Here is a 23,098-nt window from a genome sequence, read left to right as displayed (position 1 = left end):
CCCTCCCCTATGTTAATGAGTATTGGATACATTGTACCCCTGCTCATTCACCAAAAAAATAATTAAAAAATAAATAAAAACACAGAGACATTTTTTGGACAATTCCTTTATTAAAACAAAATACAATAACAATGAACCTCCGTGTAGATTAAGTGTCAATCACGATGAACTGGAGCCTAAGAGAACAGCAGCTGTCGCACATTTGAATCCAGAAAGAGAACAAAAGATACACATTGAGCTAGAGTTGTGGCAAAAAGAGAATACATGTAAACCTTAAATCAGTGATATTTTGTTTGCTAAACCAATTTAAACCATAAACAATTGCCAATTTTGACCTTGTTTTAACCTTTTTTCTTTTCCAATATTTTTATTCAGAAAATTTTTAACAAGTATAATATTGACATTTACCATCTTAGTACGAAGAAATGGTACAGGTGAAAAATTGATTCTGAGTCTGTAACATCACAAATTACCTTGTATTTATGTGAGGTTTTGTACATCCTTGTCCTTATTTTAGGTTTATATAGTAAGGTCAGACCTAAACCGAAAAAATGTAAACAAAGAAAATAAAAAGGAAAAGCCTCCTCTAGTTGGTACAAGGGAGTGTTCCAACAAGTAGCACAGGGAACCATTGGGGGGAGCCCCATCTCCCTCTGTCACCTACCCTAGGTGTAACCAACTTGTTTAACTTCCAAGTGGACCCATGGGGCCTTAATTGGTCCATGGGCCCTTAGAGGTAAATTCCGGTTGAAAGAAAAGAGAGAGAGGAAAGGAATGATAGAAAGAAGAGTAGAGGATAGTGCAGGGGGTGCACTCTGGCCCTGGAGAAAAGTACTCCCCAGCCACTCCCATCTCATTATGTAGCTGAGGATTAGTTAATCCTCTTAATCTTCTTTAGTTAAAATCGCTGAGAGCCGTTCGCTCACCATTATCCATGACAGTTTAGATTTTAGCAAATGAAAAGGGATCTTTGGTGATTTCGAAGATTTGGCAATTGCTATTCTTGCTGCAACAAATATAAAGGCGATGACTCTCTTTATGTGTTTCAATGTCCCCTCCACCGGGAGTCCCAACAGTACCTGTATGGGTGACTTAGTGAGATTCACTTGAGTCAGTGAATAGTTGAAATCGTATGTGCGTATCCATAAACTTTGCACTTTTGGACATGTCCACCATGTATGGAACATGCTGGCATCTGTAGTACATCCCCTAAAGCACTGCGGGGAGGCCCCAGAGACAAAGGTTGCTACCCTCGCTGGGACCATATACCACCTCATCAAGACTTTATAGTTTGCCTCTATCAACGAGGTATTGATATATGATCTGGACATTGTGTCAATTTTCTTCATTCCTCGACTTCTAGGTTGATTTCTACATCTTGCTCCCATTTTTGCATGTAAAACAGTTTTTGAAAAGTCGAGGTTAAAATTCTATAGATCTGTGATATGTGACCAGTGTGTTTGTCGAGGGTCCTGCAAAAAATGTCCATTGGGATGGATGTGGTTAGATCTAAAGTGTGATTTAATGTTGCTAGGAAACAGATGCTGTTTGGCTCTTTGTTCGTGCATAAGGCTTCGCAAATCCTCATTTTGTTGGCTGATCGTTTGTCCTCGTGCTCATTTCACTCTGGAAGCTAATTGCATCAGTTTGCCATGAATGGTGGCCTTATGGGCCGCCCAAATCATGGTTGAGGTGGAGGATGAGGGGATATTGTCCTGGAAGTAGACTTGAAGAGTCAATTCTACTTCTTTGGCAATAATAGGGTAATTTAATAAGGACTCGTTTAGTCACCAAGACGATGGTTGTGGTTTTGACCATAGGTTCGTTAGAGTGACTTGGATTGAGGAATGGTCTGACCATGCCATAGGGAGAATTTTAGCCGACGAGACATAAGAGAGAAGTAGGGATAATGTTAATAAGTGATCTATTTGGGAGTACGTTTTGTGTACGTGGGAATAAAATGTGTAGTCTCTGGTGGTGGGGTGAGTATCTCTCCATATATCGATCAAATCAGAGCTGTGTAGTAGGCATGCTATTTCCCCACTTTATTTTGGGGTGTGCTTTAAAACTGCCTTCCTGGGGTTAGATTTATCTAAAATTTGGTCTAGGGAAGTTTTGCTATCCCCTCCCATAATTACATGTCCCTCCACATGGGGCATAATCACTGTTAGCATTGAGCGCAGGAACTGTGTTTGCCCTGTGTTGGGAGCATTATAGGAGAGTAGGATGATTACATTTTTGTTGATTTTCCCTGTTCCCATGATATAGTGCCCTTCTTTGTCTCTTATAATGTTGGTGGGCATGAATGGGATCTTCTTAGCGATACATATAGCTACTCCTCGTTTTTTATCTGGTCCATTTGATAAAAAAAGGCTGTGGGGTACCATGCATGTAGATATTTAGGGGCAGAGGTCCGTGAAAAGTGTGTTTCCTGTAGTAGTAGTATGCCTATCCCCATGTTATAGTATTGTTGAAAGGCCTTTGTCTTCTTAATAGGGGAGTTAAGGCCCTGCACATTATGTGTTAAGATGGGGTATTTTGTGGAGGATCTACTGGTCATGGGGGTTCAGTGGACTGTACTCACTTTTTAGGAGCCTCAAGGATTCTGTCAGGGGTCCTCTTGGTCTATCACGCTGGACCCATTCCTGGAGTGGGAGTGCACTAAAGGGAAGGAAAGCTCGTAAAGAAGAGAGAAGAACAGGTTTAAAGATAGAAGACTATATGTCTTTGGTTAAGCTGTAATAAAAACATATTAACAATGCTAACATATAAAAAGAACCTATGCATTGCAAATCAGTGCAACCGTGGGGGTGCCAAGCCCCCTTATCATGTTGCGAAGTAGCCTCCACTCTCGGAGTAGGGGAAAGTTCACCACAAGTGGCATGCGTTTCCACTCCAGCCCATCTCTTGCTTTGTCTGTAAGAGACAGGGGAACCACTTGACTGGACTTAGTGCCATACATGTAAGATAAGGTAAGTCCGTAACCGGGAACAGGGTCGTTCTCCTATAACAAAAAAAAGTGGGGAACAAATTTTTTTTAAATCATCTGGGAAACTATTAGAAGCTAGAGGTCCTTTGCGAAACAACACCAAAACAAAACTGGGGCTGTCCTTTGTCAGTATCAGTCTTTGAAGTTAAACTGGGACCAAATTTAGGAAGGCTAGTCACATAATGAGGAGCAATGTCCAGGTGAAATTTCTTGGGGATGTTCAGGTGATTGATGGAGACTTCCTGAATCTGGATCGTCCTGGCTGGGACCATAGAGGGGAAACCAGACAACCGTCAGTGTTGGGGGCATTGGAGAGAGGTGAGGCCTTAGAGGTCAGTCCCAATTCCTGGAGCAACTCCTTGCCAGACTGGAAGCTGGCAAAGGAGTGGGATTTCCCTCTATAAGTAAAGGACAATCGGGATGGAAATGACCAACGATATTTGATCTGGCAGTTGATCAGACGGGTTAGTAGTGGTTTCAGTTGTTGTCTTTTCTGGATCGTCGTCTGAGAGATATCCACGACCTGATTTCCTATAAGTAAGATATCTCCTTTAATTCTAGCCTCCATCATTATCTTTTCTTTAATCCGATAAAATTTTGGCTTAACTATCATGTCACGGGGCAGGCCATCCAGCCTAGGTGCTGTCAGGGCTCCGTGAACTCTGTCTAATTCCAGCTGGTGAGAGGAGATATCTGGTATCAAGTTTTTCATCAAGGAGTATATAGCATCTTCTCGGTCTCCCACTGACTCTGAAAGGCCACTCACGCGGAAGTTGTACCTCCTAGATCTGTTCTCCAGGTCCTCAATCTTCGCGTTCGCCTGATCTAGTTGGTCATGTAGGGAAGAAATCATTCTGGTATTTTGGTTAACTCTCTTCATGGTACCATATATTTTGGACTCTATCATATCTAGCCTCTCTCCTATGTTTTGAAAATCATCTTTCAATCCGGTTGTGATAATTATGCAGACTTTGGACAGTTCCTGTTGCAGGAGTGTGGAGAATATAGCCAGGAGGACTGCATCTCCTGAATATGTGGCAGCAAGATTAGGTGGTTGAGGATGCACAGAACTGCTTTAGCTCAGAGCCAGCTCTGCTAGTTTCTGTGTCTGTCTGTGGAGGAGGCTGGGGAGTCAGCATACATTAATGCCCTATCTAGGGAGATAGACAAGGGGGACTTCTGTGGCTGTGCACCCTGTGGTGTAAAGGGCTCTTCCTGAGACTGGGATGAGAAGGGGTCCCTGTCTGTGCTGTCCTGTGTTGCCATATCAGGATGGGAGAAGGCTGACTGCTGTAGCTGGTGGCCCCCTTGCCCTGAGGCTCCCTGTATTGGTGCCATCTTAGCAAGATTGAGCTACTGCTGCTGTGCCTGGGAGCTGTTGTTCTCCTGGTCCTGGTCCTGATGTCCTAGTCGTTGAGCGGTCTGAGGGGGCTGCTGCTGGGCCTGTGGGCTGCCCTGCTCTGTGCCTATTCTTCCCTGTGCCTTACTGGTCATAGGAGCTTATTGTCTGGAGCTGAGGCTGCCGCCGCGCACTGTGTCTCCTCTCTCAGCCACCATCTTGAGCTGGGGAGACTGCTGCTGTTTTTCGTGCTCCCTGCTGTCCCCAGTCGCATGATCTGTTCCCTATCTGCGGGCTGCTGGTCCGGTGGCAATCCAAGCGCCCCCTACTGCTTTTTGTAGTTGTTTATGGGCCGGTGCTTGCGGAGCTTGGTCAGTGCATGCCCTTCTCCGGCGCTGCATGCATGCGCACTGTGTTTTAATCATTGTAGAATCTCAGTGCTGCTGATCTATTGCAGCCTCTTTGCATCCACGTCCTGTCTACATGCATATTGTATGATGAAACAACCAGTTTATAGACAATGATAGCCTATATGTCAGGGTGACAGTGCAAGAGCACATGCGAGAGTCAGGAACAGAGTGTTACAATATTACCCTGTTACAGGTGCCTGAAAAAGGCCTTTATGGCACGATCTAGATACTATTTTAATGAAAGCTGAACATTAAAAAAGATTGAAAATGTCTTTTAAAATTCAATGAACACATTAAAGAATTACAGTTTACAAATTATATGTAATAATCTGACAATATACAGTATGTTATTTTACAAGAAAAACCTTTTTTGGTTCTGGAATAAATCAAAAAACATAAATTTCCTCTTTTACAATGTTTATTTTTATTCATTTATTTATTTATTTTAACTCAGTCATATACTGTATACTCAGACCTAAAACTTAGTAATTAACAAAGCTTTTGCTCCCTACTGACTGGTGAACAGAGGCCACTGCTTCCACCCAGAGAGCAAGTGTTCTTCTCTGCAGCATGCTGGCAGGGAATAGGACTTTTTGCTTGGGATGTGGCTACTTTCGAAAAGGAAATGAACTACAGGACCCTGCACAGCTTTTGTGTGTTAAGCTGGGTTTTAATAAGAAAATCAAATCGTATTTTTATCAAGAGAAACAAAGTAACTCTCACACATGCCTCTTTCCTTGAGGTAGGGGATTCATTTTAAATTGTTTTAGGCTGCTTTCATACTGAGGAGTTTTTCAAGTGCCTTTGCATTAACAAAAGCACCTGAAAAGCTCAAGAAAAATGCTTGCTATTAAAATCAATTAATGTTTTAACACTGGGGTGGTGCGCTTCCGTTGCAGTGAAAAATCCTGCTTGCAGCATTTTTGGAGCATGTTTGGGGAGTGAACCCCTCCCCCCCCACAAAAAACGCACCTTCCCAAAATGGTAAAACACAGCAAAATCACATTTTATGGTGGAACTTTTATAGTCCTTTAAAAACCACACTAAAAATGCCGTAAAATTGAGGCAAAAATCCCATTTTGACATGTTTTTGAAGCAATCAGTGTGAAAGTGCCCTTACAGTCCCACCTAGAATACCACCAACATCAAAAAAAAAAAAATTGCAGATGACAATTGCATGGACAAATGCAACATTGTAGCCATATGAGTTCTTTAGCATTTTTTGAAACAGACAGAGCTTTCATTTAGGGTATATAATCAACACTGGGTTTTTATTTTTTGATGAACAAACGTAAAAAAATAAATACATTTGATAAAAAAATGTTTTTCTTAGTTTCTGTTATAAAATTTTGCAAATAAATAATCTTTCTCCTTCACTGATGTGTGCTGATGAGGCTGCACTGATGGGCACTGATAGGCTGAGCTGATGGGCAATCATGAGACTTCACTGATGGGCACTGATGAGGCTGCAATGATGATGTGGCACTGATGGGCGATGATGTTTCACTCATGGGCACTGATGAGCACTGATGAGGCTGCACTGATGGACACTGATGAGCATTGATGAGGCAGCACTGATGGGCACTATTAAGCTGCACTGATGGGCACCGTTGAGGGTGCACTAATGAGGCAGCACTGATAGGCAGTACTGATGGGCACTGATAGGCAGCATTGAGGGGCACTGATAGCAAGCACTGATGGGCACTGATAGATGACACTGGTGTGCACTGATAGGTAGCACTGATAGGCAGCTCTGATGGGCCCTGTTAGGGCTGCACTCATAATCAAGACACTGATGATTAGTGCCCTGATTATCAGTGTAAGTGTGCCCTGTCAGAGTTGCCGATTACCGGCTCTCCTTTCCTCACGCTGTGACAGCGCATGAGGAAAGGACTGCCAATAACAGCAAGTCTGTTTACATATAATCAGCTGTGACTGGACACTTATCAAAAATCAAAGGGCTGCTGTAATTGGACCTTTACCACAATCTATGGTCAGCTATGTCCTAAGGAAACAGCGGTCACAGAGTGTGCCCAATGCACACCCCAGGGGACACTTGGTGGGTGTGGTTCTGGGAGGAGGTCTATGGACACCCTCCCAGAACAGAAGAGCCACACTGTAGCAGTCTTATGGCTATAGCTTTGTCTTGAGGTGGTTAATAATTTTGTCATGGATTTTTGTACAATTGTCAAACCCTTCCAGATTAGCACTATGGGTATATGAACAGTTCACTCCCCTATTGTTCTGGGTGGACATATTGGTACATTCTCTTGAAACTGGACTGCTGTGCGTGACTGAACATGCACTGTCTTGTGATTGCACTGATAGGACACAGTGGATCATAGACAAAGACAGCGGACCAATCACAGCATCACAGAATGTAAACACAGGCTGCACTTAGCAACTTACTGGCTGCGTAATGATCAGGAAGCACTGTTGGCTCTCATGTGCTGACTGTTGCATTTATGGTACTAAGGTGGTTAAAATGTAACATTTTTGACTCAGAACAACTTCCTCTGAATTATCAATTATGTATTTACGGAATTGCATTGCTCAAAAAGCACTTTCTGTTTTCTAAACTTAATTTTGTTTTGCTGACATGATGACGATGATGACAATGATTACTTCCATTTACAGGTAATTAAACAGGAAGGTTTTGGAAAAATGCTGCGGGAATGTTCCCTCTATGACCTCATGAAGTATGATGATTCAAATGGTGACAAGCATTTGTCTCTGGATGAATTCTACAGAGCATTTAGTAAGTACTTAGGAATACTATTCTGCACCAACTCAAACTGAAATTATATAAATGTTGAGGGTGGTGTAGTGGCTTAGTGGTCAGTACTTATGCCTTGGGTCCCTTGGTTTAAATCCTTGCAACCTATGTATTAGAAATCTGGCCAAGAAAATTCTATGGAAAAAGACTTTCATCTATTTTAGACATGATACTCAGAGAGTTGGCTGATAAAATTGTTGAGTGTTAGACAAAACTGAATGGATATTCAAATGTAAATGTTAACATTTCTTTTTAAGGGCGAAAAAGTATACTGTCACCAATAAATGCACATTTGCCATTTTTTGTTACTTTAAAGCACAAGTACAGAATATTGCCTGCTGATCTGCCAGAACTTTGGTGAACTTTTAAATCCCTGTGCCTGCGTTTCCCTAAATTTTAGCTCTGTCTGTTTTACCTCTGTAAACTACAGAACACCCAATTATGGAGATTAGGAGTGAAGGAGGTGTTCTCAAATAGGGTCTTTGGATAAGCCAGTCCATAAACCTCTTTCTTATTTCTGAGCCATTCCTTGGTAGATTTGCCAGTTTGTTTCAGATCATGATTGTGATATTCCAGTTCAACTTTAAATTTAGGACATATTGCCTCACATTGTCATCAAGCACACTTTTACGTGATGACTGCAAGCAGGCCCTAAAGCTGCAAATCAACCACAAACCATAATATTTCCCCACTATGCTTCACAGTTGTTATGAGGTTCTTTTCCTAAAAACTGTGTTCGGTTTGTGGCAACCATGCCTGCCTTTCACCAACTATATCTTTAACTGATCAGTTTTCAACACATGGTTTTAAAAGTTCTGGTCTTTAGCTATATTTTCTATGGAAAAATGTTCTTTTTGGACAGAAAAGGATTTTACTTAAAGCATTTGTTAACCCCCACCCGACCCAAAAAATGGATCCTGCTCCTTTAATTCATGTTATATGACACAGTGCTTGTGCTGTGTCATTTAGCCCCGTGTAACACCATAAAAAAACCTGGCTGATCATGCCTGGTTCTGCCCTCCCCTATGTAAACTGACCATGGTGTATTATGGCTGCTGAGCCCTGACACCATGGTCAGTTTATGTGCCTCCATCATCCGCAGCCCTGTTCTCCGTCTCCTCTGTGCTCCCCCCCCTCCCTCCCTGCTTGAATAACAATAACCTGTAGGCACAATTTGCGCTGCCTCGTATTGTAGTATCCCTCTCTGTGTATGATTTATAAAAATTAATCCTGCAAATACCTAATTTCAGAACAGAGATCGCAATCACATAATTGGCCGGCTCTCTCCTCCTCCTTCCCGCCCGACTGACGTCACCGGAGGAATCTTGGCCCGCCTGCTGCATCTCTCAGAGGAGGAAAGGAGATATCCGGCTGGTCATGTGATCGTGATCTTGGCTCTGAAATTAGGTATTTGCAGCATTTATTTTTATAAAATCACACACAGAGGGGGACACTACAATAGGAGGCAGGCGGTGCTGATTGTGCAAACAGGTTAGAGTGGCTTAACAACCACTTTAACATCTCCATCATTCTGGTTGAATTAGTACAATTTCTTTTTGAGTGTAAATAAATGCATGTTGACCCTAATAGTCGAAAGAGTTTCCTTAACACCCTGTAACTAACTTTTGGGATTCTTGGATACTTATTTCAGTATCAAATGGTGATCAGCGCATGTTGAATTTGCTGGGCCAGTCAGCCTTGGACAGATTAGCAGTTGTTTGTAATATATACTACTTGTTGATTATTTTCCTTTACGGTGTAATTATTGGTTAAATATTTGGTAAACCTTTTACTGAGGCCCTTAGAGAGCTCTATTGATCTTAGCCATGAAGACACTACATACATCAGTAGGAAAGAGAACCCCAGACCCTACTTGCCTGAGGTTGAACTAAAGTTGGTTCCACCTGAAAACTCCCTAAGGAGGTTTAGATCATTGGTATCTAATCTGGAATACTGGATTCTAATGTCCTGGATTTGAAGCTGTGATAAATGTAGAGACGTTTTTTCCATATGACAAATTTGAATGAATTGGTCATTTAGATCATGAACATGAATATAGCATGTGGATTTTATTCTGCTGCATGTTTATGCATGTGTTGATGGGGGGGGGGGGGGGGGGGTAGGGGGGTACTATAGCTCTACCTTACGAGCCCTAATGAATTAACATTTTGACTACAATGCCATCCACATAATTTGTGTCCTAAACATGCACACATAAATAGATACCTCTAAAACCATGTGCACCAGTGAATATCTATAGTGCAAGTGACTTTAAATGTTGTTAAGGGTAAGCAAACTTTAGAATACATTTCTAAAAGCTTCCCTGCCATTTTTGGCAAAAAAAGATTTTGCAGGTAAAAGAAAGGTGCATTTTTTTTCTTAAACCTGCAGATCACAGGTGCAAAGCCTGCAGACTCCCAATACAGCTGTCTGCCTGTATCTCCTGTATGGGCACACAGTTACTGGAGAGCCTAAAGAATTAAGAACTAAGCTCACCAGCACCCTCACAGTTCATTGAGAACTACAAGCCATCAGCCATTATGGCAGATGGTAGTTGTAGTTCATTCATTCACATAACTCTATGAATGAATGACATGGCCATATGAGCCCCGCACAGCCATGCTCTTTTCTTTTTAAATTGTGAGAGTGGGTGCGGGGAGAAGATCCCCCGCCCACCGTCACAGCGGGGGATCAGAGAGGTGTGGGAAAGTACTCTTTGGTAACTTGTTACACCCTAAATACAGGTGCAACATGTAACATGTTACCAAAGGGGAACTCCCTTTAAAGGTGATCTAGCATCATATTAAATTAATGTATTCTAAGTAATGCATAAATGTGATGCTCACAAATATTTATTAATTCTTACATAGTTGTTCCCTGAGAATGAATGTACCAGGAATGCTGGTTCAGAGATGACGCAGTCATTAAAATCCTGGGACCTGTACAGTTCTTGACTGTGTTCACTTATGTCTGATCAGTCCCCTGCGGCGACCTCTAACCTTATGGTTGCTACAGAGTTTCAATGTAGTAGTCTAATAACTGAAGGATAGGAAATACTTCATTCTGCCTGCTGAAGACTAATGACCATTCTAGACAAATTCATTTTTTTGGGGCTTTTTCAAAAGGTTGGGCTTTTTTTTTTTCAAAAGAATATACTTTTGCTGTGTAATTGTGGCATATCAGAAATGTATTCATCTAGGCTGGTAAATTTCCAAACTACCCATACTAATACTGTCCAAGAGGGATGGACATTTAGCTCTTGGTGTCCAGTCACTTAAAAAAAACATAGTACCATCAAGTTGATCAAGTATTGATCATAACATAATTTTCCTACTTTCCCTTTAATCATTCTTAATTGAAGTCATTTTAAAATATATTTTTCTTTACCAGCTGTCAATTGTATGGTCTTTTCTAACAAGTAATACAAAATGAGAATGCAGAGGCTTGAGTAAGAAAGATGTATTCAACATCCAACAATTCTTTCAGAACCTGGCAATGCTGAGCCCAGTATATGTTTATCTACTGCCGAGAGCATCTCAAATGTCTAGAAACAAGAAGTAGCAAGCACAATTCATATGTAGGCAGAAACAATAGCTTCTTTTTTACTGTGGCTTTGTAAATGCCATCAAATACACTGAAACTGAAAAAAAGAAACCTTGTGCTGAGTTGGCAAGCAAGGCCTGTTATGCGAAAATTTTAGGCATTGTGAAAATCTCAAATGTTGTTTTTCCTGGAAAAAGAATAAATAACCAGTTGAAATTTATATCAACTGGTTATTATTCTTTTGCGAAAGTAATGTAATATTTGCAAATACTCTTTCTTATATTTTAACAACATATTTTTCTTAAAGCTGGACAGTGGTTAGCTTATAAAAACATTTGGGTGGCTGATACCCCCGTATAGTAAGTATTTAATATTCATTTAACAATTGTTGTCTAGGGAAACCCCCTGTTTCCAGTTCTTTTTGTCTGGGCCTGTGGCTGCCCCCTCCCCTGGTTGGGGTGTAGTGTGTCTGCAGTCACTGGAGGATGAAGCTGGGGAAGCCAAGCTTAGCCACTGGATCCGGGCACGTAAGCTGATACTAGCACTGCTCCGGAAGCAGGAACTCTGTGTGTAGTGGTGAACCATAAGCTGAAAAGTTTGCCGTAGCTTACATGTTTTGCATGCATGCGCTTTATCAACGCTACGGAGGCTATTAAGTGAGAGGGGGGGGTGAGGGTGGAGAAAGCGAGCCTATTAAGTGCTGTTAACCCCTCTCACCCTAAGGTTAAAGCTAAACACTTAATAAGTTACACAAAGTGTGTAAACATATAAATAAGACAACATATGTGAAAGCCTGCTGCTTGATATACACATACTAAATGTAGAAAATAATAAATACATTTAAATGAAAATAAAAATAAAATTTTAATAAATGTAAATAAATAATGATACTAATTATAAATAAATGAATAGAAAAACATTATATATACCACTGATGTTAACATTGGACATATATATATAGGGCGGCACAGTGGTGTAGTGGTTAGCACTCTCACCTATCAGTAAGAAGGGTCGCTGGTTCAAATCCCAACCACGACACTACCTGCCTGGAGTTTGCATGTTCTCCCTGTGCTTGCGTGGGTTTCCTCCGGGTACTCCGGTTTCCTCCCACAATCCAAAGACATGCAGGTAGGCTAACTGGCTTCTGTCCAAAATTGGCCCTAGTATATGAATGGGGACCTTGGATTGTGGGCTCTTTTGGGGGTAGGGACCGATGTGAGTGTGCGATGTACAGGGACAATTGTAGACACTCAGGTTGAACTGGATGGACTGGTGTCTTTATTCAACCTTACTAACTATGAAACTATGAAACTATGTAAAAAAATGTGTATATCCACATATCCGGAAGAACAACACCTACGCAGTACATATGAAACGCACACACACACACACACACACATATATATATATATAAGGAAAAAAGACAAGAAAACACACATATGAGAAAAAAGTAAAAAAAAAAAAAGAAAACGAAAAAGAAAACAAGAAGAAAATGGTCGGTCACGGACACATTAATGGGAATATATATATATATATATATATATATATATATATATATATATATAACAAAGCATCAATAATATGCTAGCATCTACAGTCAGAGAAAGATGATGCGACAAAAGTAATACATTCCAAAAAATTAATGTATGTGTATATGAAGATGTAATACCTGGTACCCACATAGAAAGGATCATTGCAACAATGCCTATGGGTCACCCAATGTATATTGTATTATTCCCTATGTTAATAAATACAAACATACATCTAAAAATTATAAATATATATAAAAATATATATAAAAGAGAAAATGATTTTATATTGTATTAAAAACTAAAGATAAATACTAAAACTAAGTCACACGAATAATATTAATTGATATTTAGACGAGCCAATACACAAACCTACTCAGTTTAACAAGGGCCATGTAAAGAGATCACATGATGCTGTGGATTTCAAGTTCCTCATTGAGGCCCCCAGGCATGAGAGAACCCAACAGATATATCCAAAAATTTCCTCTCCTGCAAAGGAAGGAAAAACTCTCATTCTCAGTTAGGGATGCTCTCAATTGCCAAGACCTCAAGGCATCGAATGTCTTTATTATGTGCCTGGTGGAAAAGGCATGGAACGCTATGTTTGTCAAAACCTTTTTTAATAAATTGACGGTGTTCATCTATTCTCTACAAAGGGTACATATAGAATGACCAACATACAGTAGATTGCATGGGCATCAAAGGACATAAACAACAAATTCTGTTGAACATATAATGAACTGCCTAATCTGGAAGGAGGTACCTGAAGGGGTTTTAAGGTACTGTAGTTACGTGACAGACCACCCAAGGGTTAAAATTGCAGACCACCGAAGACCCCCGATACCGTGAGACACTTTCAAATGAACACGAGATACAATGAGTAAGTTCAAAGAAAATGCCTACTTTATTGGGTGTGTATACAGCTTATATTTTGTCAGCTTGCCAATCACAATAGGGGAAGGGGGAGTGGTTAGTGAAGGAATATAATGATATCATGTATAGTTAAATAATTCAGCAATATATGGTTATACAAGTTTACAAGTTATCCTTTCCAAGCTGCCTTTGGGTATCAACCCAGAGTTCTCCCCTTCTAGTATCTTTAGTTATCTCCCATATATTAGGTCATATGTGCCAATTCCATGCAAAAACAAAATTGAAGCTCCAACAGTGTAAAACCTTTTAATATAACTCAAATATAAAAACAAAAATGCACTTACAAAGCACAAAGGAAATATTAGCCTTAAGTCCGATGCGCCGGCCGGAAGCAAACAGACAAACTCGTCATTCCTGGGTACAATTCCTTCGTAAGGGGTGACGTCAGCACATCGCTCATCCCTACGCGTTTCGCTAAAAATTGCATCATCCAGGGGCCATGTTTTTGCATGGAATTGGCACATATGACCTAATATATGGGAGATAAATAAAGACTTGTTTGACAACCTGGTCATGATATCGGTGGAGGGAGGAGAACAGCTGAGAGCCTTCTGAAGTGGGAGATATCTATTGTTACATGCTGTTGGTGACCCTCTGTAGTGGGGGGTCATGAAATTCTGGTAAGGAGTAATTTTGGCTGTATGGTGATGGATCAAGCACTTGCTACACAGTTGAAGATTTGACGATTTCATCTATATTGGACTCTGTTGGAATTTAAAAGTCTATATAATTACACATTGGGTGTTCACTATTTTGTTTTATATATATTTTTTTTTTTTTTCCGTTGTTCACTGTGATCAATTACCCTATAACCCTTACTCTTTAGGACTGGGGGTAATAGGCCTCATTTTGCACATTATTATTGAAATTTTGTCTGTTTTTTACCTTCATTGAATTTTATGTGGGTTTATAATTTAGCGCAGCTTATTCAATTTTTCATGTATTTTTATAGCAGCAGAAATATACATACATTAGGAATTGGCCGTTGTTGACTGAGAGTTAAGCAGAACTGTGGTCAAGCATTAAAAATGTTTTCTAACAAACCCTCATTAACTGTGGAACTTCAGTCTCTGTGAAGTAAGGTTTCTAGATTTCCTAACATTTTTAGTAGCTCTACTTCCCCTGCCATCAATGACTTAGCAGCCTTCTAATATGTAATGTAAACAGAGTACAAAATCAGTTAACATAGATCAGAAGGAAGAAAGAGAGTAGAATGCGGAGACAGTGACTGTAACCAATGTTCATAGCCCCACCACATTTCTACTTTAAATTCAGCATCCTTTGTAGCTCCTTTACCTTGGGCATCATTAGGCAGTTTAGAGGGGCCTGGTTTAGAGAGACCTGGAACATGGCAGAAGACCTAACCTTCCCTGTAACCAGGATAGTAGATCTCCCTCTAATCCCCCTGTAACCCTAATACAATCTCGCCTCACATCAGGCATTCCTATATCCTTTATGACAACCCTTTCTAACACTAACACTAGCCCTCCCTAGTGCAATAACACTAACTCTCCCTATAACCTAATCCAAACACTAATACTGTCTAATGTAAATGCTGGTATATTTAAATATCATGCACTAGGAACCCCCCCCCCCCCCCTTTTTTTTTTTTCAAAGACAGGATCCTGTTTTAAATATTTTATAGCATTTAAATTGAAAAAAATATATAACAATAAAATATTTTTGAAATAGTTGAAAGTATATAATTAAAGCAGAATGGGTTTGATTTACTAAAACTGCAACAAGCAAAATCTGGTGCAGCTCTGCATAGAATCAGCTTCCATTTTTTTCGTCAAATCTTAATTGAACAAGCTAGAAGCTTATTTACTACCATATTTGCACCAGATTTAGAAAATTTTAAAAACCACGTTGTTTATTTTTCAGTTTCCTAATTTAATACTCATTATATTATTAAGAGCCAAAGCCAAAGTGATAAAGTTATACATGCAGTTTAAACTCTTTTGCAGTTCATAAATATTAGTATGCAGATACTCAACCATATTTATTGCCAGTGATATTTGTAACATATGTGTAACAGTTGTTTCATTCAGCAAGAATACTGTGCAACACTAATTCAATTAGAGATGTTATTCTAGAGGATGATAAACTGTTTTAGAATACCATTTTACTAAAATATTATGTATAAGTGGTACGTTTCAATGTTTGTGTGCATTTTATTTGACAGGTATATTTTATTATACTTTAAAATATAAGGCACGAAACAAAAAAAGAGGCTTAATGTCCAATACAATAGATTTTGACCCCAAAAGTAATAGTATGCCCTACTATTAGCAGTGTGCCTGCAGAAGCAGAGGTAGGCTAACCACAATCAGCAGGCTTCCATTCTAAATGCTGCCGTGACACAATTGTATGACCTATATTAAACTTTTTACACACCCATGTGATTTTCAAGACAGTACGAAATTAATTTAACAGTGACCATCACACATTTCTTGAAGTCAATAAACTTGATAACACTGACAAATGTTTGGTTATCACAATTATCGGCTTCAAAACTTTCTTAGTTACTGTCCTGGAATGAGTTTGCAAAAAACTTATTGAACCTAGCGACGTCAAGGTTACAAGCATTTTCGAAAGAAAATCAGCAAAGCATTTCCATGTTTTATGTTTCATGTTTACCTCAGGCAGCCACCAAATGGTTACTTTAATAAAATGTGACTGAATAAAAACTGAGATCAAATTATAAAATAAATTTATAATAATTTAGAGGAACAACCTATTTCCTAGCAGAGACAGATCCATCTGGATTTCTCAGTTGCTAAGCCTACAAAAAATATTCAGACATGAATATGAATATATATTCAGCATGCTTCCAATCTTATGATGCACCATATATTGAATGTGTATTTGTAAAAAAGCCTATTGTATGCAAATTTAAATTGTATTAAACTTTGGTTTGTACATTTGAAAAAAATGGGCCTCTACACCCCCCCCCCCCCCCCAAATGTACTTTACTATTAATTATTTGATATTGCATGATAAAATAGGTGTCCCTGACCTATCCTTGAAAAAGTTAAATAAACAGGAGTTGGGGATGGGGGGTGATGTCTACAAAGAAATGAAAGCTAAGGAGCATAACTTTTAACACTCATTAGTATTTATTTTAAATCATCTAGTGTAACATTTTGAATTTGACTTGGTATCAGGATCCTGTAATCCCTTATGTAGCATTATTCAGCCTGGGAGAGGAAGGTGAAAAACAACAAAACATACAAACAAACAAACAAATAAAAAGTAGAGCACATACTAAGTGCAATAGATTTAAAAGCTTTAATGTTAAAAATCAAATGCAAATTGCCACTCACAAAATTTAAATAGAAAAAGCAGATACTGAACACTCCCAGCATGAAACTCTGTTCACACTTGTAGTCCTGGATAGCAATGCTGCCAGATGGAGGAATACCTTCAGATGAAGGACAGACCAGAGCTTTGTACACAGGCACAGGTGTGTTGGAGAAGATCTCCTGGATGATGTCACATGTGGATGGAGCAGTGGGCTTGGTCACACATTTTGAAGGACCTCCTTTGTCAAGCCTCAATCATGTGTGGAGTAGCACCCAAGGCAGCAAGAGGTGTTTTATTACCCTTGATGATTCCAATGCCTGGACTAAGGATTTGTGGCGTAATCAACTTATGGACATGAGGCGATTAAGTTCGCATTGTGCGCTATACAAGTATTTCATTCATTCATTCAACTGTTTTTTCTGATGGACTTATTTGAGTGCCCTAAAAAAAAAAAAAAAAAAAAAAAACAAGGAGCCAATCTGAATCTTAATGAAATTAATGTCAGGCAAATATAAAAAATCAATTGTGGCCATTTTAAGGTGAATAGGCAAGGTATTTTCAAAGAAAAAGCATGGAGAGTTGGGTATTGCCACAGGCAAATATTACTAAACAACTATTAAAATGCCAGGGAGAAGGTTTAATGTTATCCTGAGGGGTATAGCTTTAGGCTAACATTAAAAATTCAAAACTTCGTTAAATAACTTGCTTGGGGGATGCTTTAAACCTGCATGTGAAGTGATCTACCTGTAGAATGTATTACAGCAAAAGTGACATTTAAAGAAAAAACTATTACCTTTAACCTGGCAAGAAAATATTTGTATATGCTGATGGGGAAAAGAACCTCATCCTCACATTCCTGGCCAAGGGAAAACAGAAAATATAAATTAATACATTCAAACACTGGGACAAAGTCCCATGGTTTAAATCTATTGTCAATAATTGCATCCAGTTATGTAAATCTGTCATCAATCAAATGGAATAATGCCCGATGACCCACTTCCACAAACACTATGACTCAATATGGTACGATGATCCTCTCCCACCAGATTCTCGCTGTGAAGACAGCTCCACAACAAATAGTTAAATGTAAACAAACTGGCAAATGATAATAGCTGATGTCATTAACCAAATATAGTCATGACCATATTTTGTGTCATCCAGGATCCTCCCTGCTTGGTCATGGCCTGCAAGTAAGAGTGGTAGTAATACAGTCCTTGAATGGATCAGGTTTGGGTGGGCAAACAGGTTAAATATGGTTGCTTCCATTTCCAGTTCAGTGAACCTCAAAGAGCTAGAGTTTGAGTGAAACCCACACAAGAAGATCATTCCTAATTAGGAATAAGCTGTAGAGGGAACACTTGGGGTTTTCCAAAATGAGGTGTAGGGACATCGTTTTATCTACTTTAGAAGCAAAATACATTATCCACAATCTTGAAGTCTATCAGTATTTGTTAGAAGGCATTTGATCTGAATGGCTTTGTTTTCAAATCATATGACTGTTGTCTGTATTAAATTTCCTGCTAATGCTTTTCAGATAACATAGCAACTGTACTTAATTTTAAATGTGCACATTAATGTTTATGAGCCATACTTTTATTAGAAGGACTTAGAATAGTATAATCGGATATACGATTGTCTCTGTGCTTTCCAAATCAATATATGCAGTTTGAAGTTAAGTTTAATCCCTCCTTAATAATAGCTAGCAGTATTTCTCAGAGACTTTACGAGGATTTTATTTATGTTGTTCATATAAGGTCAGGTCACAATATGTGCCCTCAAACCTACTGAGAACTCATGCGAAAAATGGTTTATAGTGGCAGACCATACAATAAACTATTGTATGTTTTTGTTTTTTTTTCTCAATAACGGCAGAGTTTTAAAAGGTATGATCAACACAGACAACTATTTGCAAATGCATAGCTGTAGATTTTGTATAGTATAGCACTAATGAAAAATAAAGGCATTAGCCTTGAGATGTAGGAAATGAGAAAACTCTGATATGTGAGGACACATTCATTTAAACATGCTGGTTTAGTACAGAACATAATTGTAAATGGTGGTATACGGGGATGGATCATGTTAAGTGAGACAAGGACAAAAATATAATAATAGGCAGCAAAATATTAAATCAATACTGCATTTGTAGCTACCTAAACAGCACATCATAAGCTTGTAAAATGATGTGAGAGAGGTACTCTTTCTTTAAATGTAAGGTAACTAGCCTTTCAAAATGAAATCCAGGACACCGACTGTGCTCATTTTTATCCACACTCACAAAATCACGCCCTTTTGTTAATCAATTTTTAAAAAGTATAAATAATGGAATGTGTTATTAATACCGATTAGAATAATCTGCCTAATTGTACAGCTAAAAAGTTTTAACAGTGTGACAGAATGTGAACAGGACTAGAATTATGAAAGACCCGGGGGACACTGGAACTGAATCCGGAACCATTTGGCTTACACTAGCTTGTGTTTAAGGGTAGGAGTGGCGTAAAGGGGATGATTAAGCAGAACCAGTTCATTATATACACTAGATACATACAGTATGCCACAGTTCTCGTACCTACAAAAGCAGGATTTTTTGTACTCACTGCATTCAGTTATTCAGAGACAGTTGGGTTATAATGCCATCTACAGTAGGATTTAGACACTGGAAAACAAAAAAGCTGTTGCTAGCCAGTTTGAACCCCTTCTACACCCGACACAATATGCCTTTGTAAAAGAAAAAGCTGTATTGGGAGTAGATAAAACTACATAGAGGGAGGGGCCTATGTTTCTTGTTGAACTCCAAGATACAGATTTTATGGTTATTTCAAAAATCCTGTTTTTTTCTTGTTCCCTAGGCACAACATTCAGTTATTCCAAGAAGCGCAATAGCAATCAAACTGAAGGGTGGGTAGCAGAGAATGAGACAGGGGGCGGGCTATATATTGTTGCCCAATGGCTTTTTTGTTTGGCAGTGTTTAAATTATCATGTAGGCAGAAGTATTATAAAATGCCTCTGATTAACTGAATTGTATGCCCTTTATTAAACGAGAAAGAAATAATCCTAATTACTATACCACGAGTGAGTCTCTCAAACACATATAAACCTCAGCACATTTTTATAAGCTTAAGCTTTTTCAATTACATATGGTTTTCTGCAAAAAAAATATCATTTTGCCTGAGCCTAGTGTATAGCATTTAGGGGTCAAGAGTAAGTAACATACAACACAAGTCAGAATGAGAGGAGGGGTAGGAAGGGAGGAAGACAGATAAATTGGGAGTGAAGGTCAAAGAGAGGAAGTGAGAGAGAGGAATGAAGAGGGGAGAAGGGGAAGGGGAGTGAGAGAAAGGAAGAGAGAGAAAGATAGAGTGGGAGAGAAGTGAGAGAGGGAGGAAAAGGCAGGGAGGGAGAGCAGGGATGAAAGGGAGGATGGGAGAGAGAGAGGGATTAGGAGAAGGAGGGATAGACATGATTAGGGCTGTGTGAATCTACCTCACAGCCATGGCCTCAAGTCATCAATCTGATGCTTTGTTCTTGTCAACTGAACTCTCCCAGAAGAGACAGAATGCCTTTAAGTCCAGGATTGCTAGGTAGATTTGATGAATAATTACTCAGGAAAATTACCTGAAAGGTAATGTTCCTCCCTTTCCTGTGAAGGCCCATTCCACAAGAAGCGTCAATGCTTCATGAACATTTCACCATCAGACCTCAGTTTTCTAAGTGGAGTATAGCCCATTTGTCCAAAAAAGGACTCCCCTGTGTCCTATAATGTAATTCAAGAAAAGGATTTTACAGATAAGTATTATTTTTTATACTGTATGAACTTGTCTGTGAAGGTCAGCATAAAATCAATGGCAATTTGCCACTACGTCTGCATATGCCTTTTTGGTGTACTAGAGGAATGTGCCACTGAAATTTCTCTCAGTGGTTTGTTACTGTAGAACACAAAAAAGAGTATAGTCCTCAAAGTGAGGAGTTGTAATTTTGGAAATCACCTTATAATTCTTCACTTCTGTTTTTACAGTGTCATATATTGTAAATCATCAAAAAAGGCCTTATGAGGTAGATTTTTTTTTTTACAAAGTACTGCTTACTGGTAAATTTTACATTTTTAAAATGTTTTCTATTAAAAAAGCAAATCTATACTTTTTGAGTTCAAGTGCAACCTAAGTACTGCTTTTAATTGTTAAAGGTACAGTTTTTCACAAAACAAACAAACTATGGCTTCTGTAGATTTTGACCCATCAGAAATGTTTTCACATGGACTTTTAAAGGATAAGTTCACCTTTCATACATCTAACACCCATATTCAGGGTGTAGCATGTAGCACCAGCCCCCCAATACCCCATTGTGACAACAAGTGGGGGATTTTATCCCCCCATTCATTGTCATTGTTTTTAAAAACACGACCGTGCAGGGCTCTGCATGCCCAGCCATGTCATTCATTCACAGAGTTCTGTGAATGTGAAAACTACAGGTATCAACAACCTGTGTGACTATCGGCTTGTAGTTCTTAATGAACTACCAGGGCGCTGTTGAGTGCTCTGGTAGTTCATTGTTTTTTCCTGTCAGTGTGAAACTGCCTGCCCATACAATGTACGGGCAAGCAGCAGACACTGCTGATCACGGGTGCAATACTTTCCAGGATCCTACAAAAAAAATAGTATATGCACATTTTTTTACCTGCAAAAAAATGTGCATTTATTTTTTAAAAGTGAACGTATCCTTTAAAATAATCTGAATAATGAAGCCTGATTTTTGCATGGTAGCTTTGGGTTACTTTCCTGTAAATTTTGCTCTTTTCCTCATTAAGTAACAGCATACATCTTTGTGCCTTTTAACAAACAGCATGTTTATTGGTATACTGGAATGGCTGCAAATTGCAAATATTGGTTGGATTGTAAATGCTACTCTGGAATGCTAACATTAATTACAGGAGACACTTTAAAAGTAAAAAACTCTCTTTAGAAGAACATCAATATTGAATTACATATATTTTGCAAATGAGGTCCATTAACTGTGTAATGATTCGTATGTCTACCCTGCAGTCTGACCTTTAATTTATTTTTCTTTCCAGTAAATTATATGACGGTATTAAAGCAAGCCAAAAATCTTTCCAAATTTTCATCAAATCATTCAATGCAGATCTACAATATATATTTTTCATTGATCAAATTTAATGTTTGAGGTGTGGATGACAAATACTTAGTTAATATCATGAGACTGAAATGTCTTTCAGTAGTAAAATAATTTTTGCTGTGATCTAGGAGTTTTGTATCTAAGGTTTTGTACTTTCCTAAGCACCCACAGTAAATTGATTACACTGCAAGTGTATATTTAATAGTGTCATTTGAGGACTAGGTTAGCTTAGGATTTAGCTTATTTTTCACAGTTTTGCTGTTAAAAAATCACTGTAGGCTTAGTTAATTTCAAATACATAGGGCTCATTAGCAAGGGTACTATTACATGCTTGTGTGTTACATTACAGTATGCGCTGTTGTGGACTAGGCAAGCTCAGTACAGGAAGGAGATAGTGCCTATCTGAAAGAATTGTAGAGCACACATCCCGTGCAGCCTTTGATGGACATTGAAGGGTGCCAGATACAATAGGTTATATTTTCTTCTATCAGTTTCCATCATGTATTTCACAAGTGTATAGGAAGTAAAGGAGCATTGGTGTACCATGAGTTATTACCATTTTTTAAAGGGCATGTGTCACAAAGAATCCATATTTCTTTTTTCACATATCAAAGTGAATCTACAGCTTAAGAAAAATACCTTAGAAACTCCTGACTTCCCCATATACTAACATTGATCCTCTGCACTTTTTGCCTGAAACCTGATGTCTCCGTTCATGAATTAATGGATGATGGCAATATTATATATGAAGAGTACAATTTTAGTCCATTGACTAAATCGAATGGAACAGCAGCAGTGTCATACAGTCATATACTAATTAGGGTCACCATAAGCAAGAAGGCGTAATTATAGGTACGTCTTGCATGAAAATTGGTTCAACTTATATAAAAAAAGTGACGTTTTCAATACTTTTCTACAGAAAACTCATGCCTTGGTTACCCTGGCTTAGTTCACTTTGCATAAAAAATTTGTGAAAAGTGCAATGTTGCTAATTATTTGCAGTGAACAGTTGTACAATTACCATGAATCATGCTAAAATATGTTATATACAGTATAGAGTATGCTTATGAAAAGTGGCCTGTGTATTGACCCTCTACTACTATTTCCTTTAAAGGGAACGAATAGGAATGTTGTGGTAATAGCAA

At 38.8% G+C, this 23,098-nt stretch overlaps 1 protein-coding gene across 4 annotated transcripts in view; it reads left to right on the top strand.

Annotated features, from left to right (window-relative positions):
* The window catches only part of FSTL5 (follistatin like 5), an 808,279-nt gene that overhangs the window by 421,627 nt on the left and 363,554 nt on the right, over window positions 1–23,098 (top strand). For all 4 annotated transcript variants that reach the window (XM_077477144.1, XM_077477141.1, XM_077477142.1 and 1 more), the window contains exon 6: window positions 7,376–7,496. In XM_077477144.1, coding sequence (XP_077333270.1) covers window positions 7,376–7,496 — 121 coding nt within the window. The remainder of the gene's footprint in view (window positions 1–7,375; window positions 7,497–23,098) is intronic.

The sequence above is a fragment of the Lithobates pipiens genome, unplaced genomic scaffold (assembly GCF_037356315.1).
Source record: "Lithobates pipiens isolate NorthernLeopardFrog02 unplaced genomic scaffold, aLitPip1_a1.2 Scaffold_13, whole genome shotgun sequence".
In the NCBI taxonomy this organism is placed as follows: domain Eukaryota; kingdom Metazoa; phylum Chordata; class Amphibia; order Anura; family Ranidae; genus Lithobates; species Lithobates pipiens.
The sequence above is the reverse complement of the archived record's forward strand: the minus strand, read 5'-3'. Positions and strand labels throughout refer to the sequence as shown.